This window comes from Protomyctophum bolini (assembly GCF_963924005.1).
Source record: "Protomyctophum bolini genome assembly, chromosome: 11".
Classification (NCBI taxonomy): Eukaryota; Metazoa; Chordata; class Actinopteri; order Myctophiformes; family Myctophidae; genus Protomyctophum; species Protomyctophum bolini.
Genome location: NC_137872.1, coordinates 18,361,811 through 18,374,971, shown reverse-complemented (window position 1 = coordinate 18,374,971; position 13,161 = coordinate 18,361,811). Strand labels below are relative to the sequence as shown.

Below are 13,161 nucleotides of genomic sequence, written 5' to 3'. Positions count from 1 at the left end.
TCTGCATAATGAGTATACTTTCTACTTTTGGTACTTTAAGTACATTTTGATACCAATACTTAATTAATTCCGGACTTTTGTAAATAAGAATTTCTACATTGCAGTATTGATACTTTTACTTAAGCTAAACATGTGAGTACTTTTTCCACCACTGTGTTTTAAATGGCTATTAAGCCTGTTAGTATTAACGTTGTTACCATCTAATGTTTCTTTCTCAGAGTCAGAGTCCCAGGCGAGGGAGGATGGAAAGGCTGAGGGTCTGAATGTCCTCTGTGCAGTCCTCCCTGGATCTGGACTAGCCAGGGGTCCCCGCGTCTGCTCCGACACCCCGTCTCCGGCCAGGGGTCCCTGCGTCTGCTCCAACACCCCGTCTCCGGCCAGGGGTCCCTGCGTCTGCTCCGACACCCCGTCTCCGGCCAGGGGTCCCTGCGTCTGCTCCAACACCCCGTCTCCGGCCAGGGGTCCCTGCGTCTGCTCCGACACCCCGTCTCCGGCCAGGGGTCCCTGCGTCTGCTCCGACACCCCGTCTCCGGCCAGGGGTCCCTGCGTCTGCTCCGACACCCCGTCTCCGGCCAGGGGTCCCTGCGTCTGCTCCGACACCCCGTCTCCGGCCAGGGGTCCCTGCGTCTGCTCCAACACCCCGTCTCCGGCCAGGGGTCCCCGTGTCTTCTCCGACACCCCGTCTCCGGCCAGGGATCCCTGCGTCTGCTCCGACACCCCGTCTCCGCTGTTGGACCACAGGCTCCTGCCGTGCATCAGCTCCTCCACCCCGTTTGGAGAACATGATGCCTGCTGCTGACAATTGAAAAGCTTTTAACCATGGCTTTGTCTGGGCGATGATGATAAAGACAAAGAAAAATCACATTCATATGAAGTGAGGGGTGCTCTTATCATCATCATCATACATAATCTCATTCTGGCCAATCACAATTTACGTCCTCACTTTTGTCATCAATGTTTGTGTTTACACATGGCCTTTTGACCAGAACTCAAAACTATAGTCATAGGAATCGGTAGCAAAACAATGTTTGTGTTTACACAAACCCTCAAAGCTGTACAATCAATGAAATAATTAGCTATTTCACAAAGCTTCTGGAATGTCCATTATGATGTATTCATCGTGGATGTCGGGCAGAAACCTTGTACTGGATCTCCATCCATATTTCAACGTTTTATGTTTTAAAGTTTTAAATGATGCCCATCTTCATCAAACAAGTGTGTCATGAAAAAGTAGCTGAAATAGCTCCTCTACAAGCTTGTATATCAGGATAGAGGGTATGCGATGCATAAAGTGAATGTCAAATCGAGTGGCAAAGTGAGTTTAACATTGTTTAATGTCGTTTAATGCAATTAGATATTACTTTTCTCTTTGTATGTATGGGCTGTCGAGGCCAGAAAGTAGTTTTTGCCACTCAGTAGGCATTCCTACATAACTTCCTGGTTTGATGATGATGTCACGCGCATACCCTCTATACTGGGGGTCTGTAGTCTAATTGCACAATTTATCAAACATTGGGTCGCGACCCATTTGTGGGTCACGGACCAATTCTTATGGGTCACGACTCGAGTAAAATCCAATTTCTTTTGACTACATTTAAAAAATATTTATCTGTAGGCATATCTTTCAAAAGATTTTAGATTTTTTTAATAAAAAATAATAATAAAAATAATCGTGTAACTGTTAAAACAAACAAACAACAAAAACAAAGAACTCACATGAATAAAAAAGAATAATAATTAAGAAGTCTAGTGAAAATTGCTGATCTACAAGCTCGTAGATTGGCTATTTTCACTAGTTTGAGTCACTGGCAATTGGCAAACGTCTAATGTCTCTTTTGGGTGCCGACCTAAAACGTTTGGGAACCACTGGTACTCTAAGGCGGATGAAGGGGTCCTTGAAATGAAAAAAGATTGAGAATCACTGCAGTGGAGACTCAATCAGTGGAAGACTCTGCCTAGATTTCCAGGCATGCGTACCTGTAATGTGTGATTTTGGGTGGTAGGGGTGGAGGGTGGCCCATAGTTGGTCCCTGGGGTGAGGGGCTCCCCCTCTGGCTCCATGGTCCCCCCAGAGCACACGGTATGGGGGTCCCCACAGGTGAATGGTTCGCCTACATCTTTCAGTGGCCTCTTCTTCCACTTCTGGGGTACAAACATGCACACATGCATGCACGCACAGGCCCGCACACACACACAAAACCCAGATAAGTGTTTCTTCCTTAGTTGAATGGTTTCATTCAAGATTACTTTTTATGAGAATATAATTTCTTTATCAGTGATGGCTTGTTGCGACGGTAGGTCGCATTTACTATGAAAACCTGCATTTCCGTGTGTCACGTCACACCTCCATATATGGTCACGCCTCCATATACTCACACCTTGTGACATCACTTCTCCATCTCCATATATGGACCTGTTCTGACATTCCATGTTGATCCTTCCTAACCCATCCTTCCTCAAACTAAGTTATTAGTGCAGCCGCACCCGGCAGCCGGCGAAAACTAGAGTTCTCAACAGGCCCGAAACTTAAGGCCCGGCCCTACCTGGGCCCTCATCAAACCATGTACACCCAAGACACTGCCCCCGTTGCCACCCTTAGATCTCCACATATGGAGCTGACCCGTTCTGACATTCCATATGTTGATCTGACCTCATCAAACCCTGTATAGTCAAGACACGCTCCATACCGTATATGGCCAGACCTCATCAAACCCTGTACACTCAAGACACTGCCCCCGCTGCCACCCTTAAATCTCCATATATGGAGCTTACCTGTTCTGACATTCCTTATGTTGATCTGACTTCATAAAACCCTGTACACTCAAGACACGCTCCATATATGGCCAGTACAGAATTCATTCCATATGTTGATCCCATGCCAAATCCCATGCCAAAGCGCCATCGCTCGTCCAGCAGTCTGCCGTCACCCAGACGGATGCGTCATGCAACCTCGGTCGCTTCTCGCCCTCAGGGCGTCTTGTACTGGTATGCATTGTGTGTGTGTGTGTGTGTGTGTGTGTGTGTGTGTGCGTGCGTGCCTGCATGCTTAGCTTATACTGTATATAGACTATTGTAAAGTAGAAAACTTGACTCTTCTTGAAAGATTTGCCAGAAGCCACAACTGAATTTAATATGGCATACAGGCTAAAATCATTTGTTCTCAAAGTTCTCAAATTGAGCTGGGGAGTGGGGACCCTCTGGAACAGGCTTCATAGGGGTTCCAGGGGGTCCCCAGCTCAATTATTGATAGTTTAAGTTTAAGGAACCAGAGGTCCGTAACTCCATTCGAGTGTAGCCTAGTTATTATGGCGTGTCCGTGAACTAAACGCACAACAAAACTGGGGGTCCTCCTTTACTTATAATTTAAAAAGTTTGCAGAACACTTATAAATCACAAAATCTGAGATCTGCCTCTTAAATACAGGGACAAGCGGGCCTAGTCATAACCGTGTCATTAAGCGTGTGACGTGATATGCACTCTGTGACAGATATCTGACCAGATTTGAGCAAGGTCTGACCTATTTTCTCATTCTTAGCATGCTTGTGTGTTCAAGTGCAAATGAAATAGGTCGCTCAAATGGTTACATAAATAAAAGTGGCCTTTATTATATTCAGGCCCATGCCCTCTCTTTTTCTGACCCTCTGGAAAGCATGAAAAATGATCGGGACACATCAAGGTGTCCTATAAGGGCTACGGCTACCCTCTTATTATTATTGGAACTGCTGCCGATCGATTCATTGTCAGCTGACCCGTTGCAAGAATGTATAGCGTAAATGCTTTTCAAATTAAAACGCCCGATAAGCGATGTTTATTTATTTTTCTCGTCTCCTTTTTCTCTCTGCCTCTTTTTCTCTTTTTTTGCAAATACTCACAGAAATCGGCCTGGCTTTGCGGATCGCAGTAAAAAAACAATGTTTGTTTTATGCAGCGTCCGTCATGCTTCCAGAACGCAGCTGTAGCGTTGAGCTTTGCAGACGCATGCGGGCGGACTTGTGAAGGTCTCCGGCGTGTGTTAACTTGGTCATTCGGTGTTCAGGCAGCTCCTGCATGGAATGGATCTATCCCGTGAAGAGGATGCCAGCCACAGGACTCCATGTTATTTGGCTTGCAGGCACGCCACGGCTACGTACGTAACGTCAATGGGGGTGGGGGTGGCGGTGGGGGTGGGGGAAGAGACCCTCCGCCACTGCCAAGTTCATAGACAGATAGTGTAGCGGCAGAATAATGGGAGGGTATATTTCTATTTCTTAGCCTATAACTCATTGATTTAGCCTATGTAGGCTCAACACGGGGGTAGTTTTTATGGAATGTATAGTAGGCCTATTTAGCAAACTTATTTATTAGCTAACGATCTTGACGAAACTGTTGAGAAGTATCCTGATTGATTTGCATGGCAAATTGGCAACTACACTTAAAATCAACGTGAACTGATGTTGGATTGTGATAGCTATAGGCTAGATTAATATTAGAGATTATGTTTATTTAGATAACCAATTAAATACATTATAATAATAATATTCTAATAATGAAAGATAATAATAAACATGTGATCAGTGTTTGGTGTTAAAATATTTAATTGTTTTTAATCAATTCACCTTTTCACAATTTTCTCAATACTAAATTAATCTATCATACCATAATACTGCTCAATTGAATGCATATGGCGCTCTCTAGTGGATGCTGGACGAAATTGTTTCTACTAATGGTGCTTCCCAAGTCGGCCTTTCACAAGATGTCATGAATGTGAGTGAGTCAGTGAGACAGTATTTAGAACAGCAGTGACACCAATATTTTAAATATTTATTACTTAAAACTTTGGTGTGTCCAAGGCTCTTCGTGTGGTGAACCAGGCTTGTTATTCATTGACTTCCTGTCAATACAAAAAACAAAAACAAATTACCATCAGGAATGCATGCATGCCCAATAGATAAATACACAGAATATAATCCTTTTAGTATGCAGTGGTTCCCACATTTTTCTTTTCAGCTTGAGACCCAAAAGAGAAAGTTGTGTTGTGTCCCCAGGTGTCTCCCGGTACCCAATACCAATAGGACACTTTAAAAAGGGGGATATTTACTCGTGAGCCATAAAAACGGTTGCATGACCACCAAAAACTCACTCACCCCAGTGTTTCCAGCCTTGGATCTCTCTGTAGAGAGCGTCCCCTGGACAGGTGGTGTCCACAACCTGTCTGTGACCTTGAATGGTGAAGTTGGCCACCAGTTGACCGCCGCCGACGGCACAGGAGGTCAGACGGTCTCTCACCAACTCCATGGCATGCTGCGAAGGCAGGCTGGAAGAATAGTCACCGATGAACGGAACCCCGTAGCCTTTGTCGTTGTGGCCTTTGGTGTGGGCACCTTGCCAATTCCATCCTCTCCCCATGTATATATAACCATCACCACCGGCGACAAAGCTGAAAGGAGACAAAGATTTACATAATTACAATCTCCTCTGCCACCTGTGAGGACCAGCTTTTTGATTGATTTAAAGACATTGAAGCTGAATGAGCCTTGATGGGTGACATGACGAGCTCCTGAGACTATAAAACACTGTCAATAAAGTGTTTTATTCTATTCTTCTGTGTGCTATGTAGGTAGGTGTAGGTTTAAAGTAGTTACTTTACATTCCAAGTAAAGTCTGTTAATACCATCATTATGTTGCCTCCTGGGTTTGGTTTTAGTCCTTGAGTTACCTCTGTAGTGAATACAGGTAGTAGTGAAAAAAACAACTACTTAGGTTGAGAATCAGTGAGAAGGTTGAGAATCCGTTTTTAAATTCTCTGGGAACAATATCTACATTGTAAAACCTCACTGACATGTCACTGATTTAACTCAAGAGTTACAGGCCCACAAGAGACACATTGGGTTCCACAACTGTCAATCATTTGAGAACCACTGTTTCTACCTGTATCCAATGTCGTCCCAGCCTCTTTCGTCCTGATGGTATCGCTGCATGGCCCTCATGTTAGCAGAACACTGGTCAAAGGTCAGACAGGGCTGGCTGGGTATGGCGGTGTGGTGGATGTAAAGGAAGGGCAGAGGGAGGGAAAGGAGTGTCGGAGTCCCTCTGTAGGGCTTTGCACCCCACATACACCGTGGAATGATGGCTGGGCAGTCTGTGTGCGGGTGTGCGCGCACACACACACACACACACACACACACACATTTGAATTATTTTATTTGGATCTGCACAAGTGGCGTATACAGAATAGACTCAAACACTGGTCAGAATAAGGTTATACATTGATTATATGGTCCAACCAAGCTGCTGCACATGCTTAACACACAGAGGGAAAAGAAGAGAAAAAATAAATATATATATATATATATATAGCACATTGTTGACATACTATATACTTGATACTACTAGACAGGATGTTTGTTTTGGGTTTTTTAAGCCACCTAGGGATAAATGAAACAACGCCTTCTCCAGACAGACAGACTGCCCATAGTAGCTGAGACAGAACAGTATTTAGCCAGCTTTTTTGCATTTGTTTTTAGCAATCCGCCCAATTGCACACACACACACACACACACACACACACACACACACACACACACACACACACACACACACAACACAGTTACCTTGCCATGATGTAACTCCAACGGTGGCCAATATAACAAATTGTTGCTCCATTTATTAGAAATGGATCATTCAAAATAGGCTCCTCATTGACTTAAATTGCAATTGCACAGCTCTCAAAGTAATTATCTTAGCATGTGTCCTATTACTTAGTTGTGAAGTTGCAAAAATCTGGACCTTCGACTTGACTTTGTCTGTTCTGCTGTGAGACCTGACCTACTGTATGTGCAACATGGCTGCTTTAAGCCTACATTTTAGACAGTAAAAACCAAGGAGCTGTAGTTTATTCAAAGAACACTCACAGGTCTAGTGTAAACAACTGCTTTGCACACATAGTTCTATCTTTCTGTACCGTTTGTCTGGAGTAACCTTGGTGTTATACTATATAGTTAAAGCTTGATTGTGCATGTTGGTAGAGGTCTGGGTTATCTAGTTACTTTGCCATGATGTAACTCCAGATATTGGTGAGACATCTTGAATTGCTGCTCCGTTGATTAGAAAACAAAATCATAAACCAACATAGTCTCCATATTGAGCTACATTACGCAGTCACTGCATCACAGTGTGAAACATATCTCAAAGCCACACTTTTAGCACACAAAATGCAAACAAAGAGGATTCTGTGACATTACGAATCCTGACTTTATGAAAATGTCACATTTCTGTTTAGTTTAACATTTGTAGATCTGGATCTGCCTGCATGGATCAAGTTCGGATCATCTTCCCAATTCAAATTTCAACTATTGAAGACAGCTCGCCATGGCAAAGTAACTACACACTCAAACCACTTATAACAAAGTGTAGTTTTGCTTAAAATAAACACGGTTTATGGCACATCAAATGTGATTCGTTACCCATGTATTTGTGGACAAATTCTTTCATCCCCTCATTCACCACGATAGTGAGTCCCTTCTCCTCCATCACGTCCATCTTGGGTTGTCCTGCTAGCCTCCGCTCCAGGGCTGTAGAACTCACTACCTGCCTGGCCAGGATCGGAGGTCTGACCAACTCCTGGAAGTTCTCCCTGCGACGCTGGCTAACATGGACCGGAGTGGTGTCCATGCGTTGGCAGTAGTATGAACTCAGCAGGCTGCTCAGCTTGACGGCAGGCCCTCTGGACTGGGTGGAGGAGACCTCCATCCCTACAATCACACCATCCATACCTCCATTGACCATGGCGGTAGTGATGCGGGAGACCGGACCAGAAAGGTTAAAGTTGACGGGTGTGGAGATGCTGTCCCAGCAGCCATCTGGGCCCAGACGCTGGGGGGTGATGGACTTCTGGAAGTCCCCAAAAGAGAGAGCCAGGTCTCTGGCCAGCGTGAGGGGGTACAGACCCTCAACGCCGCCCGTAATCTTGGAGAGGAGTCCGACTTCGATGCCCAGGAGGAGGGGTCTGAGGGCGACTGTGGTTCCATCTGAAGTCAGGACGACTCCCTCTTCTCTGCCATCCTTGGTCACCCTGTGGTGTATCGCCCCGTCAAAGTAATCTGAGAGACCAGCCTCCATCACGGCTCCATCAGAGGACGAGCTACCAAGGAAGTGTTGAATGAATGTGTCCATCAGCCCAGCTGCCCTGCGCAGGCTTCGCAGCACATCGATGGGCTTCAGACCCAGGTTGGCCTCCTCCACTTCCTTTATGGCCTCGATGAACTCATTCATGTGCCAGTTACTGGGAAAAGCTAAGAGATGAACAGTGACAATACCTTACTTGACATGATTTGTAAGACAGTTCTAACTCAGTAGAATGTGTAGTGTTGATTTACTAAGTCATACTGTGTATAACCTTTCCAATGAAACAAAATATATAATCTTTCCCTGAGATATTTATCACAAAATTACCTAGGCAGAGAAATGTAACACAAATGCATGCATTTATGTATTTCTATGTTAATAAATACAGTTTCTGACAACTTGTTACGTTCCAAAAGATTCTCGGTGTTAGAACCTTGCAGCATTCCTTTTTGAGCAGTAGGCCTACTTCCATTTAGAGAAACGGCATAATGACAACGAAACAAGGTGTCACCAAAGATATTACTAAAATGACTGTTACACAGGAATCAGATTACTTTAAATGTGAAAGTGTATACCTATTACTCTTTATACCCATCTAAGCCCCCTTTTTTCTTTTTTTTACAAAATAGGAATGCAAGGTTGGAAGGGGTTAAAAGTGAAATTAATTATCCTGAATTAACTGAGTTGTTCCTCTCAGAATGTGTGTACAATTTACAGTAATTGTGAATTTGTGATGTTACAGTACGTGTGTATGTGTATGCGTTGATACACAACTGATATATAACTGATCATAGATAGAAATCAACACCCTGGAATCCTCCCACTTACACCAAAACACATTAAGGCACTGGTTCTCAACCTGTCACAGGTTGGGCCCACAGGATCGTGAGCATATTGGAAGTGGGCCCCCAAATAATTGGCAAAACACTCAAATTATATTGATATACGTTAATATTTTTTAAATTATGTAAAGAAAATGATGGTATTCTTTAAATAAATAAAAACTTTTATCATTGTGATACCGATAGGAGCTGAAAGTATATACTGTATGTTGATATTTGTTCTTCTGATCCAAGCCAGAACACAATTGATTGAGGCAGAGAACCACTGTGCAAATAGAAATCAAAACCACGAAATGCTGAGATTACTCAGATTACTGAATGACACAAAGTCTTGTATGATTCCCACCCCTGACCCCACATTACTACAAAACTATGTTTTGAGACCATCATACATTTCATAAGTATGACAAAATATAAAATAAATAAATATTGTATTTACCATCTGTGGAAATACTGGACAAGACCACAAGAATGGTGACAGACCATATGATGTATCTCTCCATGTTGTAATGTATCCTATCCACCCAGCAACACTTTAAGATGCAGCTGAATCAAATGTTCTCTCATTTTAAACACACAGAAAGAGGTAGTTACTAGTTCCCCACTGGGCATTGGGCAATGTGGGAAACTGGCACCTGTAGCAAGCAAAGGATTATGTTTGACCTTACATGCCCCAAGAACCCTGGGTATAATATGATGTTGACACAGCTGTCTTTGACAGTAATATACAGCCTTTCAGACATTCTCTAATATATTATATGTTTTTTTTCCAGATGGATAAGACTCAATAAAGTATAAACAGATAATAATAACTAAATGGAGAAACGAGAACTCCTACACAGGGAGGAAGTGAAACTGTTGGTGGACCACACACAACCTGGTCCTGAATGTCAACAAGACAAAGGAGATCATTGTCAACCTCAGACGGAACAAGCACAGTCAAATCTCACTGTTTCGGGGATATTCGTTTGCCTCCCGCATCTGAAAACACTGTTTCGGGGATATTCGTTTGCCTCCCGCATCTGAAAACACTGTTTCGGGGATATTCGTTTGCCTCCCGCATCTGAAAACACTGTTTCGGGGATATTCGTTTGCCTCCCGCATCTGAAAACACTGTTTCGGGGATATTCGTTTGCCTCCCGCATTTGAGAACACTGTTTCGGGGATATTCGTTTGCCTCCTGGATCTGAAAACACTGTTTCGGGGATATTCGTTTGCCTCCCGCATCTGAAAACAGTGTTTCGGGGATATTCGTTTGCCTCCCGCATCTGAAAACAGTGTTTCGGGGATATTCGTTTGCCTCCCGCATCTGAAAACACTGTTTCGGGGATATTCGTTTGCCTCCCGCATCTGAAAACACTGTTTCGGGGATATTCGTTTGCCTCCCGCATCTGAAAACACTGTTTCGGGGATATTCGTTTGCCTCCCGCATCTGAAAACACTGTTTCGGGGATATTCGTTTGCCTCCCGCATCTGAAAACAGTGTTTCGGGGGTATATTCGTTTGCCTCCCGCATCTGAAAACAGTGTTTCAAGGACACCCGTTTGCCTCCCGCATCTGAAAACAGTGTTTCAAGGACACCCGTTTGCCTCCCGCATCTGAAAACAGTGTTTCAAGGACACCCGTTTGCCTCCCGCATCTGAAAACAGTGTTTCAAGGACACCCGTTTGCCTCCCGCATCTGAAAACAGTGTTTCAAGGACACCCGTTTGCCTCACGCATCTAAAAACAGTGTTTCAAGGACACCCGTTTGCCTCCCGCATCTGAAAACAGTGTTTCAAGGACACCCGTTTGACTCCCGCATCTGAAAACAGTGTTTCAAGGACACCCGTTTGCCTCCCGCATCTGAAAACAGTGTTTCAAGGACACCCGTTTGCCTCCCGCATCTGACAACAGTGTTTCGGGGATATTCGTTTGCCTCCCGCATCTGAAAACACTGTTTCGGGGATATTCGTTTGCCTCCCGCATCTGAGAACACTGTTTCGGGGATATTCGTTTGCCTCCCGCATCTGAAAACACTGTTTCGGGGATATTCGTTTGCCTCCCGCATCTGAAAACACTGTTTCGGGGATATTCGTTTGCCTCCCGCATCTGAAAACACTGTTTCGGGGATATTCGTTTGCCTCCCGCATCTGAAAACACTGTTTCGGGGATATTCGTTTGCCTCCCGCATCCGAAAACAGTGTTTCGGGGATATTCGTTTGCCTCCCGCATCCGAAAACAGTGTTTCGGGGATATTCGTTTGCCTCCCGCATCTGAAAACACTGTTTCGGGGATATTCGTTTGCCTCCCGCATCTGAAAACACTGTTTCGGGAATATTCGTTTGCCTCCCGCATCTGAAACACTGTTTCAAGGACACCCGTTTGCCTCCCGCATCTGAAAACACTGTTTCGGGGATATTCGTTTGCCTCCCACATCTGACAACAGTGTTTCGGGGATATTCGTTTGCCTCCCGCATCTGACAACAGTGTTTCGGGGATATTCGTTTGCCTCCCGCATCTGAAAACACTGTTTCGGGGATATTCGTTTGCCTCCCGCATCTGAAAACACTGTTTCGGGGATATTCGTTTGCCTCCCGCATCTGAAAACACTGTTTCGGGAATATTCGTTTGCTTCCCGCATCTGAAACACTGTTTCAAGGACACCCGTTTGCCTCCCGCATCTGAAAACACTGTTTCGGGGATATTCGTTTGCCTCCCGCATCTGACAACAGTGTTTCGGGATATTCGTTTGCCTCCCGCATCTGAAAACACTGTTTCGGGGATATTCGTTTGCCTCCCGCATCTGAAAACACTGTTTCGGGGATATTCGTTTGCCTCCCGCATCTGAAAACACTGTTTCGGGGATATTCGTTTGCCTCCCGCATCTGAAAACACTGTTTCGGGGATATTCGTTTGCCTCCCGCATCTGAAACACTGTTTCGGGGATATTCGTTTGCCTCCCGCATCTGAAAACACTGTTTCGGGGATATTCGTTTGCCTCCCGCATCTGAAAACACTGTTTCGGGGATATTCGTTTGCCTCCCGCATCTGAAAACACTGTTTCGGGGAAATTCGTTTGCCTCCCGCATCTGAAAACACTGTTTCGGGGATATTCGTTTGCCTCCCGCATCCGAAAACAGTGTTTCGGGGATATTCGTTTGCCTCCCGCATCTGAAAACACTGTTTCGGGGATATTCGTTTGCCTCCCGGATCTGAAAACACTGTTTCGGGGATATTCGTTTGCCTCCCGCATCTGAAAACAGTGTTTCGGGGATATTCGTTTGCCTCCCGCATCTGAAAACACTGTTTCGGGGATATTCGTTTGCCTCCCGCATCTGAAAACACTGTTTCAAGGACACCCGTTTGCCTCCCGCATCTGAAAACAGTGTTTCAAGGAAACCCGTTTGCCTCACGCATCTGAAAACAGTGTTTCAAGGACACCCGTTTGCCTCCCGCATCTGAAAACAGTGTTTCAAGGAAACCCGTTTGCCTCCCGCATCTGAAAACAGTGTTTCAAGGACACCCGTTTGCCTCCCGCATCTGAAAACAGTGTTTCAAGGACACCCGTTTGCCTCCCGCATCTGAAAACACTGTTTCAAGGACACCCGTTTGCCTCCCGCATCTGAAAACAGTGTTTCAAGGACACCAGTTTGCCTCACGCATCTGAAAACAGTGTTTCAAGGACACCCGTTTGCCTCACGCATCTGAAAACAGTGTTTCAAGGACACCCGTTTGCCTCACGCATCTGAAAACAGTGTTTCAAGGACACCCGTTTGCCTCCCGCATCTGAAAACAGTGTTTCAAGGACACCCGTTTGCCTCCCGCATCTGAAAACAGTATTTCAAGGACACCCGTTTGCCTCCCGCATCTGACAACAGTGTTTCAAGGACACCCGTTTGCCTCCCGCATCTGAAAACAGTGTTTCAAGGACACTCGTTTGCCTCCCGCATCTGAAACACAAACACAAACACACACACATTCTCTCGGCACAGCGGCTCGAGCACTCAACACAAACACACACACATTCTCTCTCTCGGCACAGCGGCTCGAGCGCTCAACACACTAAAAAAGCAACTTGCCAAATATTGATCTGTTTGGGCTCTTTATAGGTGTCCATGAACTGTCAACTGTTATATTTGTCTCCTTGTAAAATTAACTGTCATTTGTGGATTCAAATGAAAAACTAAAATTGTGTGCGCGTGCGTGCGTGTGTGTGTGTGTGTGTGTGTGTGTCA

The 13,161-nt window shown here is 44.9% G+C and overlaps 2 protein-coding genes across 4 annotated transcripts in view; both read right to left on the bottom strand.

Moving 5' to 3' along the window:
• Window positions 1-4,060, bottom strand: part of LOC308323940 (protein Wiz-like) — a 41,792-nt gene extending 37,732 nt beyond the window's left edge. For all 3 annotated transcript variants that reach the window (XM_080775819.1, XM_080775821.1, XM_080775820.1), the window contains exons 1-3: window positions 3,873-4,060; window positions 1,978-2,142; window positions 198-792 (exon numbers count right to left, since the gene is read on the bottom strand). In XM_080775819.1, the coding sequence (XP_080631945.1) occupies window positions 198-792; window positions 1,978-2,061 (679 nt within the window). In that variant the 5' untranslated portion in view covers window positions 2,062-2,142; window positions 3,873-4,060. The remainder of the gene's footprint in view (window positions 1-197; window positions 793-1,977; window positions 2,143-3,872) is intronic.
• Window positions 4,061-4,598: 538 nt separating this feature from the next.
• LOC308323873 (N-acetylmuramoyl-L-alanine amidase-like) lies at window positions 4,599-9,485 on the bottom strand. Its single transcript, XM_080775729.1, has 5 exons — window positions 9,385-9,485; window positions 7,443-8,270; window positions 5,908-6,118; window positions 5,124-5,416; window positions 4,599-4,870 (listed from the first exon to the last, which is right to left on the bottom strand). Exons 1-5 carry the CDS (start codon window positions 9,446-9,448, stop codon window positions 4,860-4,862), a joined length of 1,407 nt encoding a protein of 468 aa, XP_080631855.1. The 5' UTR covers window positions 9,449-9,485; the 3' UTR covers window positions 4,599-4,859.
• Between the last annotated feature and the right edge of the window lie 3,676 nt (window positions 9,486-13,161).

Bases quoted from the DNA above. Each gene is read 5' to 3' on its own strand.
- LOC308323873 (XM_080775729.1), bottom strand. From the start codon at position 9,448: ATGGAGAGATACATCATATGGTCTGTCACCATTCTTGTGGTCTTGTCC. The intron at 8,271-9,384 runs GTAAATACAATA...TTCATCTCTTAG, and splicing joins GTCCAGTATTTCCACAGATG to CTTTTCCCAGTAACTGGCAC. The intron at 5,417-5,907 runs GTAGAAACAGTG...GTCTCCTTTCAG, and splicing joins TGGGACGACATTGGATACAG to CTTTGTCGCCGGTGGTGATG.